This window comes from Babylonia areolata, chromosome 2 (assembly GCF_041734735.1).
Source record: "Babylonia areolata isolate BAREFJ2019XMU chromosome 2, ASM4173473v1, whole genome shotgun sequence".
In the NCBI taxonomy this organism is placed as follows: domain Eukaryota; kingdom Metazoa; phylum Mollusca; class Gastropoda; order Neogastropoda; family Buccinidae; genus Babylonia; species Babylonia areolata.
The window spans coordinates 18,901,075-18,915,608 of NC_134877.1; the positions used below are offsets into that span (position 1 = coordinate 18,901,075).

A 14,534-nucleotide genomic window follows, 5' to 3' on the forward strand; every position below is an offset into this window, starting at 1 on the left:
ATCAATCTGTATCTTTTATTTGTTCTCATACATACAACTACACAAGATGGAAACACACTAAACTGAGAGACTATCTGTCTCTTTGTTATAACATGAAAAAATCCGTATCTGTGCAAATCAGAACAGATGTGGACAAACTTTTTTCTTTCTGTATGTCTAGCATGCAGGACCTATCTCTCACAGTCCCATCTCTGCACAGCAGTGTTTTCAGTAAAGCCTGTTCAAATTCATAATGCACAATACATTACTTATTAAACCCCTACTGACAAGTTACTGTTTAGTGACAGTTTTGCTCCTGCCTGGAATATAGTTATCTTTTCAAAGGCAATTTTTATGAACCTGAAGACATCATAACCTTATGACACAACTCATCACATGCATGAAAAGGGAGAAATGTTAGAAAGTAACGTCATCATGACAGAACATCAGTAAACCCCACAGAAATTGAGACAATATTTACTAATGATCAAACAAGATGATGCCATCGAGTGGTAACACATCCACCTAAGAAGCATGAGAATCAGAGTGCATGGGATCGAATCCCACACTCTCCAGTAATATCTCCCCTTCCACTTAACTTGAATGGTGGTCTAGACACTAGTCATTCAGTTGAAATGAAATACACTTTGCATATGTAAAAGAACCCATGGCAACAAATGGGTTGTACCTGGGAAAACTTTGTAGAAAACACACACGCTTTGTAAACAGAAAAAAGAAGATAATATGGGTGGCGTTGCGCTATAGCAACATACTCTCCCTGGGATAAGCAGCACAAACTTCACACAGAGAAATCTATTGTGACATTCAGTAATGATATAATAATCAAAAAGTAATATACAAATCTTAAAGTCTCTGATTTCTTGGACTGTTTCCAATCATTTCATTTCCAGGTTCCCATCTATGAACAGCTTTATTCATTCAACTTAGCCAAGGACATGTTTCTGATGATGACCCTCCAGCCTATTTCTTGCCATAGGATTAACAAGCAAACCTATACATAAATAATTATACACGCTATCTACACTTCATCAATGTACATTGCACAACAAAGACCATTCTCACCTTTTTCAGCAGCAAACTCTGTTTGTTGGTCATCTTTTCTAGATCTTTAGCATCTTCTTGTATTCTCTCCTGAATTTCTCTCTCCTGGCCCTGACAAACACGATTGTACACACATCAATGACAAGGTGGCACCAGCCACTGGTCAACAACTCATCATTCATGGACTGCCCTCCACTGTCAACCACACAGGCAAACATCAATTGTCAACAGTTCTTCCTTGACAACCTTGTCATGAACTTTCATGCAATTATAGTCAGCTCTGACTTGCAGCTGTTATAGACATTATTTCAGACGCGGTCCTTTGAACAAAGTCATTTCCATGATTCATCACATAAATATCAAAGCTTCCAAAGGCCACAAATAAATAAATCTTAATTTCATAAAAATGAAGCCTGCAAAGAATGCCACGAGTAAATAACAACTAATTCCATAAACAAGAAGTGTGGCTTCCACACAGACAGAAACACTATGTACACAAACACTAAGATTATTCTTCAAAGAGGCTTCTTTTTCAACTGTTAAAGAGTGGTGGCCTTTGGGTCATAAGAACAGACACACAACAGATTTCTGATGCGGTTATAGTATGATCAGTATCAGTATCAGTAGCTCAAGGAGGCGTCACTGCGTTCGGACAAATCCATATACGCTACACCACATCTGCCAAGCAGATGCCTGACCAGCAGCGTAACCCAACGCGCTTAGTCAGGCCTTGAGAAAAAAAAAAAAAAGAAAAAAAAAAAAGAAAAGGTATATATATATATATATGTATATGTATACATATATATATATATATATATATATAGAGAGAGAGAGAGAGAGAGAGAGAGAGAGAGAAGCGTACATACATAAATAAATAATAATTATGAATGGGGAAAAAAAAAAAAAAGAAAAAAAGAAAAAAAAAGAAAAAGATAGTAGTAATGAAAATAATGATAAAATAATAATAATAATAATAATAATAAATAAATAATTAAATAAATAAGACAACAATGATGATAAATAAGCAAATAAATATAAAACATGAAGACACACATTCACACATACACCCACACATGCATAACAGATATGCCCCAAAAACGCAGTTTCATAGATATGAAAGCACAGTCAAATACATATAAACGTACATGAGCTCCAATACACACACACACACACACACACACCACAAATTTCCCTGCACCTCCTCTACCCCCTCCTCCACACACTCGGAGTTTCTAGTCTATGTATCGCAGCTTCCACGGCACACGCACCCACACACACACAGACACACAAACACGCACACGTACACACACACTCACACACACAGATGAACACTTACTTGTACAAGCACACACACACACACGTCCATATCTCCCACCCCCAACCCCACACACATATATACAAAGATATATATATATAATATATACGTTCCAATATCCTGATGCTCCCACAGTGTAGGCATGCATACACTCACATACCTCATCCTCTATCTCACCTCCTCCCTGCACCCCCACCTCCCCCTCACACACACACACACACAACACACACACACACACACACACACACACACACACACATGCACAGAACTCTCCTGACACTTGTGTACACTTACACTCTCACGCATGCACAAACGCACTCAAAAACATAGACCCACACATACACACAAACACACACATACACACACGCACAGAGGCTGCCACTGACTGGCCGCAAGAGGGATGGGAAAAGATCTCTGATGCCAAGAACGTGGCGTCTAGTGTGTTGCTCAGTCTATTGTATTTGGAAAAGCCCACAGAGATTCTGTTCCGTTTTGAAGAAATTTGCGCAATGTTGGTTTGGAAATGATGCCGATATTTGTTTGATTTGCAAAGCATCGTGCTCTACCTTTCATGTTAGACTTACGGCCGCTCCCGCTCTCTGCTTTTATTTCTTTGAGGCGATCGATGGTGTGATGGCCTTGTACCTGTTCTTTTTGATATTCTTTGACTTTTCTGAGGATTTCCGATTTTCCTAGATGTAGGCCGCTCGTTGCTGTTGCGTTACCAGCAAGTCTGTCAGCTCGCTCATTTCCCTTAACTCCTGCATGTCCCGGGCAGTATGACCATGTGATTTTTTTTATCTGAAAGTTGCGCATTGCCTTATGCCACTCTGGGCTTCCCATTCCGTTTTCAATTTTCTGTATGAGGTTCATTGAGTCTGTTAGAATCATGGCATGTAGGTTTCCGGGCGTATGGATGGACGATAGCCACTGGAGGGCATGTGTCACAGCTTCAACTTCCATCGTTAGGCTGGAGGTTGTGACTTTGTAGGCAGCATTCTCTTCCCTAACTGTTTTTCCATTTTGTTTCGCAGTGAATCCCCAACCGGACTGGTCTTTGGTGACTGAGCCATCTGTGTATATGATGATGTCCTCTTCTTTACTGTTTTCTTCTATGAGTAGCTTCACTTCCGCATAACTTCAACGGTCGATTTGTGCGCAGTTTCGGCCGGTTTCTAGGTGTTTCTGGGCCCTCTCTGTCGGCCCTCTCTGTCCTTCACTAATAATTCAATAATTAAGCAATAACACGATGATAAATTATCAGTCAATCACACAGAAAAATCACTCTGTCCACAGAAAAGATAAGCGGTTTTTCCGTGCATTCAACGGACAAATCATCTTTGAGCCCTCTCAATCATTTTCTAATAATTCAAACATTAAACAATAACGCCATGACAAATTATTAATCAAATTCACAGAAAAATCACTTAGCTTTTGTTCTGAAGCTTGCAGGTTGCCTGTAAAAACTGACCAGATGATCTTAACACCTGGCGGATTCATTCAGCCCCACTACACGATTTCAAATGCTGCCCCCACCCAGCTCACAGTCAGGAAGGGTCCGCTAAGTGTTGCATAACTTCAACGGTCGATTTGTGCGCGGTTTCGGCCGGTTTCTAGGTGTTTCTGGGCCCTCTCTGTCGGCCCTCTCTGTCCTTCACTAATAATTCAATAATTAAGCAATAACACGATGATAAATTATCAGTCAATCACACAGAAAAATCACTCTGTCCACAGAAAATAGTATGAGATAAGTTTATATCTATCTATCTATATAACAAATACATAAAGAAATCATGTTATATAAGAAAGTTTGGTAATGAAACAATGCAATCACATTGAATTGGTTTATATGCCTACATTATCATACTGCTTCATTTTGTGTTAGATTGTTTTTCTGTTGGTGTTGTTTTTTCCTTTCATTGTTGTTTGTACGTTGTTCAAATGAATTTTAGCATTAAAAAAAAAATCTTCCTCAGACTGGGCAAGAACCATTCCACAGCAAAGCCCTGAACAGTGAATAACATCTGTTCTGGCGAAAAAACCCATGAAGTATAAACATCAACAAATGGTAAATAAGTGATATAACAAAGTTCTTACTTTCCAATGTTCCATCTCAGTCTGCTTCTTTTTCTGTTCTTTGTTCAGCTTCTCTATCTGGGAATCGTGGTCTGCAAAGTCATAACATACCATTCACCCTCTTGCATTCAAATATCTTGTGAACTTCTATCAGTCAGGTTTCTTTGATATCTGTTTTGAGGAATGTAATAATTCATCCCACAAAAACACCACGGTAGATCTTTGATTTAGCCAGAATAAATGTATCTCATCAAATTTTACTGTTTTCTGATAAAATGATTAGGTTAACAAATCACAGTTATCAAATCAAGATTGCTGGCCATAAATTAACATACAATGATGGTTGTACTATTGTTCACAAATGTGTATATAAATCAATGTTTCTGATTGTTTTTTTTCCAGTGTGTACGTTAGTTGGGTCATTTTGCATCACTGGTCAAAAGAGAAGGTATTTGTAGGAGGAGAGATATGTAAAAACCTGCCTTTTCTGTTATGTTCCACTTACTGAGGGAGGGGACAAAAAACAAAAACTCCCTTCTGTAAATTCCATTTATTAATAATGCCTGTCATGTGTTAGAATAGACTCAGGCTAGACAGTTCACGAAACCCTCGCCCCTCTCCACAGGCAGAAAGACAGACAGACACACACACACACACACAGACACACACACACAAAAGTAAAGAATGTACCTTTGTTTTGTCCTTTCATTTCTGAAAGGCGCTCATCTACGGAAGCCAGACCATTCCGTAACTTCTCCAGCTTTCGCTTTCTGTCTTCTGTGGCTGCCTCCTGCATGTCTCCCATCAGCCTGTCTCGCTTCTTAGTCAGGTTGTTGCTCAGCAGGTTTTCCAGCTTGTTCTTTTCTCCTTCCAACTGAGGACACAGCACTCCTTGCCATTAAACCAACATTGCATTTTGCAGGGACACAGACCAGTACATTTCATCAAACATGAAACCAGACTCTTTTTTTTTTTTACTGATCAACTGCATTAACCACATACAAAAAGTACTTTCAAAATATGTCTACAACTTATTCCATGCTTCAAGAATGACTTGACTCTCGTATCCAAGGCTGCTTTACTGAAGAAATCCTATGATGTCATCATTAATGTACACTCTCAATCTGTTATTTTCTGGAGTGTATTAAAAACCTGACACACACACACACAGACTCACACACAAAATCAGATAAATAACATTCTGTTTGAGTTCTATAACATCCAAAGAACAGTACTGACACAACATTAAGTCACAAAGTAACTCCTTGCTTTTTTTTTTAACCACTATCACTCATGTAATGCACAACCTTCCACACCCTTTCCTCCTTTCTATCCCCTGTGATCCACTGACCTTGATGCGTTCTTGCCAGGCCGCCCTGTTCTGTTGTGTGAGCTGTGTGATCTGGTCGGTGAGGCGGTCCACCTCCTTCTGGTCCTCCATGGTCAGCTGGGACTGCAGGTCTGTTCCCAGCTCGTCCTTCAGGGCCTGGGCCTGGCCCTGCATGGCCTGCAGGCTGGCCTGAAGGCTGCTCACACTCTTCCCCTGGAACACACACCTCACTAATGCAGCATGCCACAGAGCACAGCAACACTCACACTGACACACTCTGAAACGGGACACACACACAGATCAAGACTGCCACACATCCAAGACTGGCTTTGCAGACTCACCTGTAGACTACCCTCTTCTCCTTTTCCTAAAACACACAGACACTAAACACTGCAACACCTCTTTCATGATGTGAAGAGAGTATCAGCTTTACTACTAGTCCCCGACTGCACTGGAGTATGAATAATTATTCACTGATCAATACACTCACACATACACTCATGCACCATACACATGCATACATTTTTGAATGTGCATGACATGTGGTTAATTTGTTAAACAGTACATCTGATGGTATCTACCTTGGATGGTCTTGCTTTTTCCAGCTGATGTAGCTCTTCATTAGACAGTCGTATCTCTGCTTGCATTTTCTCGTAATTATCTCTGAAACACACAGAACAGTAAAACATAAATACTACTGACACATCAAGTAAAAAAGAGTGTGTTTGTGTGTGTGTGTGTGTGTGTGTGTGCATGCACGTCAGGGTATGGTAATTTAGAGACCAGGAAAAAAAGAAATAATGAGAACAAAGGAAAAAACACTGCTTTACAAAGGCCAAGACAATGCAGAACAATGTGTGCTGTAGCAGAAAGACAAACGCGCTGAACTTTCAATCTGAGGGGTCTTGGTTTGAATCCCAGTCATGGCACCTGGTGGGTTAAGGGTGGAGATTTTCCTGATCTATCTACTCTACAGCTCTGCTGATACCTGAATCCCATTCAGGTGTATATGCATGCAGAGGATTAAATGTGCATTAAAGATCTAACCCATGTCAGCATTCTGTGGTTTCTGGAAACAAGAACATACCAGGCATGCTCATTCCTGAAAACAGTGGTCAGCTTCATGGCAGGGTAAAAACGATCACACACAAAAATCGCACTCATACATATGAGTGTATGTGAAAACTGAAGCAAACAAAGGTACAAGTAGAGCTACGGATGACAAGAGAAGGGATATGTGTTAGCAGTGAAGGCAGGACCCACTTCTGTTTGCTGATCTTGGTCTCTGTGGTCTGCATCTTGGACACCAGCTGTGTGATCTGGCCCTCCAGCTCCTCCAGCTTGCTGCGGTGCTCATTGTACTCCTTCTCCTGCTCACCCAAGCTCTCCATCAGCTGCAGCTTAGACTTCTGCAGGTCCAGGCGAGACCGCCTAGAGTCGTAGTAACCCCCTGTCAGGGCACCTCGCCGGCTCACCTGATCCCCTGCACAACACACGTCACCTTTCTGTATGTGGCAAGGATGATATATTACATGCAGAACATAACTGAGAGGTGTTCTAATACTCCATATTTGGCTGAATATATTCACAGTGGCAATCTATAGAAAGTTATTGCCAGTGTGTCTGCTCTGGTTCATAAATGATTGTCACTACTCAAGCTACTCACAGTCAGCTCCCTTAGGCACTGGACATTGAAATCAGCAGGCAAGATTTGTGACTGCTGCAAGAATACATTAAATTTTCAAATGTTAAAATTATTCCTGGACCACTTATTGAAATCAATGAGCAGCTAGATAGGTTTCATTAATATTTGACATCCTACCCCAAAGCGCTTTTCTACCATTTGTGATTATTGGAAAAATGCCATGGTCAGACACAAAGAATGAAAACAAGGTCATGGCAAAGAACAAATGTTGTGTACAAATGTGTAAAAAAAACTGAATAACAGGGCAATTACACTGGCCGAAGCCTGATATTGTTTTAACCCCTAGGCTACCTATATGACAAGATAACTCATCATGGAAAGCATGTACGCTTCGCCGCCACAATGACGAGATAACTTGTCATCGAAATATTCTGACTTTTCCCTGCTTTGCATTCAGTTCGTTGACAAAAATGCTGGTAGCTTTAGCTTGGGGAATCTTTCTAAATTCTATTCATAGCTAGAAACACTATCTATGTCATAAGGCAGTCCTTTATTTGAACGTTTTGGTTGGGTTACTGGCCGCAGTCTTTGCCTGGCTCCTCACCTCGCTCGCTCAACAAAATGTTGGACTGACGCCGTGCTCAAGACATGCGATCGTGGCGAACTAAATCAACCAAGATGGCTTTCTATAGCTGATGCTCAGAAAGAATTGAAGCGTAAATTCGAAGGAGAAGAGAGTGGTGAACATTTATAGGACGATTTGATAGAAAATAAAGGGAGCAATCAAGAGAGTGGCCAAGATTCGACTATCAGTGAGTGATGCCGGCTGTTCAGCTCTAGCAGACAACAGAAGTCACCAAATTTTTAGCAGGACACAGCGTGAGCGATTTTCTTGGCACTGAGCCAACGCGGTCTGATGAGAACTGGATAAAGTGACCGTGTGAGAGGGGTCAAGAGGAGGGGGAGTGGGGGAAGACTGAGGGGGCATGGCCTCACATCCATATTATCACTTGCTGAAGTCACAATGCATTGTGTATCTATTTCTTTTTCAATTTTTTTTTTTTTTATTGTGGTTGTTCTAGTATGATTTTGTGTGTGCAGATATCCATTTGTCCAGAAAATATGATATTTTAATGAAAATTACCTGACTGATGTTTGTAATGAACAAGTTGAAAATGTGACAAAAAACACTGATTTCAAAACAACAGCATGTCACTAAAAATATATAAAATGGGAAACCATCTTGTGTTTTGTATTCTTTATTCAATTACCTTTCAGAAAATATATACTTTTATGGGTCTTTCTCCAATAACAAAGAGCACAGAATTTTTTTTAAAGTTTATACCCATTTTTTGGGGAAAAAAAAAACCCCCTGGCAAATAGATTTCACTTAAATCTTATTTTCCTGGCAGCGAAAGGGTTAACAAGGTGCCACTGTCTCACTGCACTTTCTCTTTAGCCAACTATTACTGATCAGCCAAACATGGCATGAAATCTTTAATACCTTCAGAGAGAATTTAAACCTGCAGTAAATGGGTCAAAATTCCATGAAAATATTTTTATCTGAACCAACATAAATCAAGGCAAATGCAAATGAATGGGTCATGCTAGATTTTGTACATCAAAATAAGTTTGCCAAGTCTGAGTTTGAGTTTCATAAAGCATCAAAGCGTGCAGACTGATCTGTAAATGCTATGCTATATCTGCTTTAAGTGCAACAGGTAACCAGATGCCTGACCTACCCATAAATCCAATGGGCTGGTCAGGCCTTTGCTTAGTGTAATGAAAATGGCATCCATCAGAACATAATGAATGGTTTCAAAGGTCACCTACCATCCAGGGTGATGCAGTCCAGATTTTGTGTGCGAGCAATCTGAGTTGCCACTTCCATATTGCGAGCAATCAGCGTCTTGCCAAACACGTGTTTCATGGCTGGGGCAAATGTGTCCTTGTAGGTCAGCTTGCTGATCATTGGAATAGCTTCCTGCCCAAGTATAATCAGTGGTGAGGTGTAACTGTTCCTACAGTCAATGCCTCACTTCAGTCACAACCTTAAGTCCTCCATACTTGTGGCTTGCAAACTAGGAATATTTTCTATATCTATCAATACTTCATTAATAAATACTATTGATTCAACAACAAACAGAATAAAAAATAAATTAAATGGCTCACAAACATACCTGTTGGTCTCCTGGGGCTTCAAATAACAATTTCATGACAGGTATATATCACACAAGATCCTGCAGTGGAAACATGACTGGATCTGAAAGCTGATTCACAGGTGTGGCAACCCCCTGTGCCCTTATACTCATAGCCACTATCAGGATCAGTGTTTGTGTCATCAAAGCTAAGAGGGTTGGTTGTTTTGCATTCTTATCAGTCCAAGTGAACACCACAGTCTGCACTCAACCTCAATATCTCATTGTGCTCAAACAGGACTGCCTTACCCACAACTGGGCACACATCCCTTTGTTAAGTCAAGAAGTGCTCCACATCACCCAAGGAAAAATTACACTTCAACGCATCAAAACAAAAGATGAAATCACATTTTGAATTCTTCTTAGAGGATGACACCCTCCGTATAATATGTGTCGAAGTACTGTGACTCGTAATTTAGTACAAAAGTGTCCTCTCTCTCCGGCTTAAGAAATCATCACACACATGCAAGTCCATGCAAGCATGCACACACACACACACACACACACACTCAGCTTTTACACACAGGCCACATTTCCAATATCCAGCTCATCATACTACAACCCACCTTCCAACTACCCCCTCTTCTTTATTTTTTCTTTTATCTATTGTCACTCTTAGTGAACAGACGTAAAACTGATGAACAACAAGGACAACCAAAAAGAAAATTTGTATATATGACAGTCAAGATCCATGTACACAACTCCTGTGTCAGCCTTTCTTACCGATGTGTTTGGGTATGGTGTATCTCTGGCATCCAGTCTGTTGAGCGGCATGAATGTGACCTCTCCAGCCAAACCCAGCTTGTTCATCTCCTGTAGGATTCGTGTGCCCGTTCTGTCTGTGTCCACTATGTGGTGAAACAACCTGTCACACACATGAATGTGGTGAAACAACCTGTCAAACACATGTATGTGGTGAAACAACCTGTCAAACACATGTATGTGGTGAAACAACCTGTCAAACACATGTATGTGGTGAAACAACCTGTCAAACACATGGAAACAACCTGTCAAACACATGTATGTGGTGAAACATCCTGTCACACACATGTATATGGTGGAACAACCTGTCAAACACATGTATGTGGTGGAACAACCTGTCAAACACATGAAGGTCGTAGAACAACCTGTCAAACACATGTATGTGGTGAAACAACCTGTCACACAAATGTATGTGGGGAAACAACCTGTCAAACACATGTATGTGGTGGAACATCCTGTCACACACATGTATGTGGTGAAACAACCTGTCAAACACATGTATGTGGTGGAACATCCTATCAAACACATGTATGTGGTGGAACATCCTATCAAACACATGTATGTGGTGAAACAACCTGTCAAACACATGTATGTGGGGAAACAACCTGTCATAAACATGAATGTGGTAAATAATCTGTCACACATGTATATGGTGAGACAACCTGTCAAACACATACATGTGGTGAAACAACCTGTCCAACACATGTATGTGGTGGAACAACCTGTCAAACACATGTATGTGGTGAAACAACCTGTCAACATGAATGTGGTAAAACAACCTGTCAAACACATGTATGTGGTGGAACATCCTGTCATACACATGTATATGGTGAAACAACCTGTCACACACATGTATATGGTGAAACAACCTGTCAAACACATGTATGTGGTGAAACAACCTGTCAAACACATGTATGTGGGGAAACAACCTGTCATAAACATGAATGTGGTAAATAATCTGTCACACATGTATATGGTGAGACAACCTGTCAAACACATACATGTGGTGAAACAACCTGTCCAACACATGTATGTGGTGGAACAACCTGTCAAACACATGTATGTGGTGAAACAACCTGTCAACATGAATGTGGTAAAACAACCTGTCAAACACATGTATGTGGTGGAACATCCTGTCACACACATGTATATGGTGAAACAACCTGTCACACACATGTATATGGTGAAACAACCTGTCAAACACATGTATGTGGGGAAATAACCTGTCAAACACATGTATGTGGTGAAACAACCTGTCAAACACATGAATGTGGTAAATAATCTGTAACACATGTATATGGTGAGACAACCTGTCAAACACATGTATGTGGTGAAACAACCTGTCAAACACATGTATGTGGTGAAACAACCTGTCAAACACATGAAGGTGGTAGAACAACCTATCAAACACATGAATGTGGTGAAACAACCTGTCAAACACATGTATGTGGTGAAACAGCCTATCAAACACATGTATGTGGTGAAAAAACCTGTCAAACACATGTATGTGGTGAAACATCCTATCAAACACATGAATGTGGTGAAACAACCTGTCAAACACATGTATGTCGTGAAACAACCAGTTAAACACATGTATGTGATGAAACAACCTGTCACACACATATATCAGCACTGCCACGGATCATCCTATTGCACACACTTGTGACAGGACCAGGTATCCATCCTCACCAACATAAAGCATGGCCAGAAAAGATACTTGGCAGTGTGTAAAGTTTGTACTGTAAGCAATGACTGTGATATCAAACTGTAATGTCCAACATTAAAATTATTGCTGAAAGATTTCTCCAGGATTTATGCCCATCATTACTAGTGCAGCACCTTTGTGAATTAGGTGATCAGAAATATAACATCAATATCTACAATCCAAGTTCCTAGCACCTATAACAGTACAGAAAATCCCAACACCACAGTTTAAAATTGATACATGAACACACACACACATGCCGACATCTGAAAAAGGATGCACATATAACAAATAGGAAACGGTGTACATACTAGTAGTGTACTGTCTAGAAAGGTTGGAAAGAAAAGAGCTGGAGCAGCTAGAACGAACTGGAAGCACCAAAAACAGGGAAGGAGAAATATAAAAAAGAAAAGAAAAATGATGTACTCATTCTTCTTCTTCTGTGTTCGTGGGCTGCAACTCCCATGTTCACTCATTTGTACGTACACGAGTGGGCTTTTACGTGAATGACCATTTTTACCCCACCATATAGGCAGCCATACTCCGTTTTTAGGGTGTGTGCATGCTGGGTATTTTCTTGTTTCCATAACCCACCAAACGCTGACATGGATTACAGGATCTTTAACATGCGTATTTCATCTTACTGCTTGCATATACACATTAAGGGGGTTCAGGCACTATCAGGTCTGCACATGTTGACTTGGGAGATCGGAGAAATCTCCACCATTTAACCACCAGGCCCCTTTACCGAGATTCGAAACTGGGACCCTCAGATTGGAAGTCCAACACTTTAAACCATTCGGCTATTGCGCCTGTCATGTACTCATTCAACTGACAAATAAAATTTGAGGTGGGGAACACTGACAGCTCAAAGATACACCTTGTCCTTGCACATAATAATGTATGACGAATGATATAATAAACATAGTATATTTGAAAAATAAAAGATAAAATATCACCTTTTCTAAACAAACAGTAATAACTTAACAAGTGAAAAACGGAACAAACTTTTGATATCTAATTTCTTTTTTTAAGTTAAATATAATTCTAATATAGAACTCTCTGTCAGTGCACTGTAAGTTGAAGCTCACCTGGATCAAGACAGTCAGAAAGCTCACAGCACACAGGAGTAAAAAACAAAAGAGGCAATAGCAATGACACTGTGTGTGTATGTGCATATGTATGTGTTCACTTGTCTGACTGCATGCTAAGCTTTAATATCAACAAGTGACTATAATCCATTCTTTTATTTGCTATACATTGTTATATTGATCAGTTATGATATTTAACAGGATGTTTTTGTAATCCTCAATACCCCAATACCCCAATACAGCCAACAGGACAGATTTTACATTGTGTGTGTGTGTTTTTTTGTGTCTATGTGTGCTTGCACACAGGTCCAGAACAGTCCAAGAACCAAGAAAGTCAAGACTGGCAGGTTTACCTGGTACCAGCAGTAACTTCCACGCAGGTAAAGAAAGTCTTCTCACAGTCAAACACTTCAATCAGAATGCCGTGGTAGCCCTTTACCACATCTGGATAGCGATTGTTTTCACGGAAATTCTGCAGAACTTTGTTCACGCTGTCAATGCCATTCAGCAATGCCTGTAACACATGATTATCAGTATTCATGTCATTATGCTGATGGCACGAGACATTCTATATCATCCCATAGCACTGAACAAATACAATTAACAGACAAAAACCCCATGAATGCAAATACTCCAAACTACATGTAAATAATTTGCTGTAGAATGTTAAGATTACGTAATCATGAGACCAGACAGTTTGTGTGCATATGTAATTAGTCAGTCAATAGGTCCAAAGATAGTAGTTTGCACAGGACAGGAATGTCAGACCCCTGCCGGAGTCTGCGCTAGTTGGGTCACGGTTAAGTATGTGTAATTAAACTGCTCTTTCAGAAAATCCTTAACTGCTGCAGAACATCCTAACATCTACTTGAGGAAACCTCTGGGTAAGTGCAGCTGTACACCACAATTGGTTCATTTCTCAATCACTGGTAACCATCTCCATTCCCACATGAAAACTGCATTCAGTTTGCTTAAGTAGCATGTACTTAAAATTTTTTAATAAGACAGCTTAAGTGCTTGGTCCAGCACTTGTAACATGCACTTTAAAACACAGTGAGCTAGAAACAAATAAATGACAGTTTAACTGACAGCTATGCAGATGTGACTTGTAAAAAAAAAAGTTTCCTTTTAGTCCTTTGCTAAGGTATTCACAGGGTAAATTATAATAAAGAAAAAAAAAGGCAAATAAAATGGTTTACCTTGCCAGTAAGGGAACGCAGGCCTTGCTCTTTCTTGTGCAGTTCTTCTCTGGCAGTGTTGAGGCCTTGCTGCAGTGTGCTCTCTGTGCGCCACAGCGTGCTGACAACAAAGCACCACCGTCATTCACAGGACATCACCATTCTACACTTCTATGCCCCACCTTCCCACACA

General features: G+C 40.3%; 1 protein-coding gene across 1 annotated transcript in view; it reads right to left on the reverse strand.

Moving 5' to 3' along the window:
* Positions 1 to 14,534, reverse strand: part of LOC143298764 (structural maintenance of chromosomes protein 3-like) — a 51,543-nt gene that overhangs the window by 17,045 nt on the left and 19,964 nt on the right. The window contains exons 16-25 of the mRNA XM_076611710.1: positions 14,363 to 14,462; positions 13,517 to 13,677; positions 10,329 to 10,470; positions 9,241 to 9,391; positions 7,026 to 7,245; positions 6,344 to 6,425; positions 5,784 to 5,975; positions 5,123 to 5,306; positions 4,454 to 4,524; positions 1,063 to 1,152 (exon numbers count right to left, since the gene is read on the reverse strand). Coding sequence (XP_076467825.1) covers positions 1,063 to 1,152; positions 4,454 to 4,524; positions 5,123 to 5,306; positions 5,784 to 5,975; positions 6,344 to 6,425; positions 7,026 to 7,245; positions 9,241 to 9,391; positions 10,329 to 10,470; positions 13,517 to 13,677; positions 14,363 to 14,462 — 1,393 coding nt within the window. The remainder of the gene's footprint in view (positions 1 to 1,062; positions 1,153 to 4,453; positions 4,525 to 5,122; positions 5,307 to 5,783; positions 5,976 to 6,343; positions 6,426 to 7,025; positions 7,246 to 9,240; positions 9,392 to 10,328; positions 10,471 to 13,516; positions 13,678 to 14,362; positions 14,463 to 14,534) is intronic.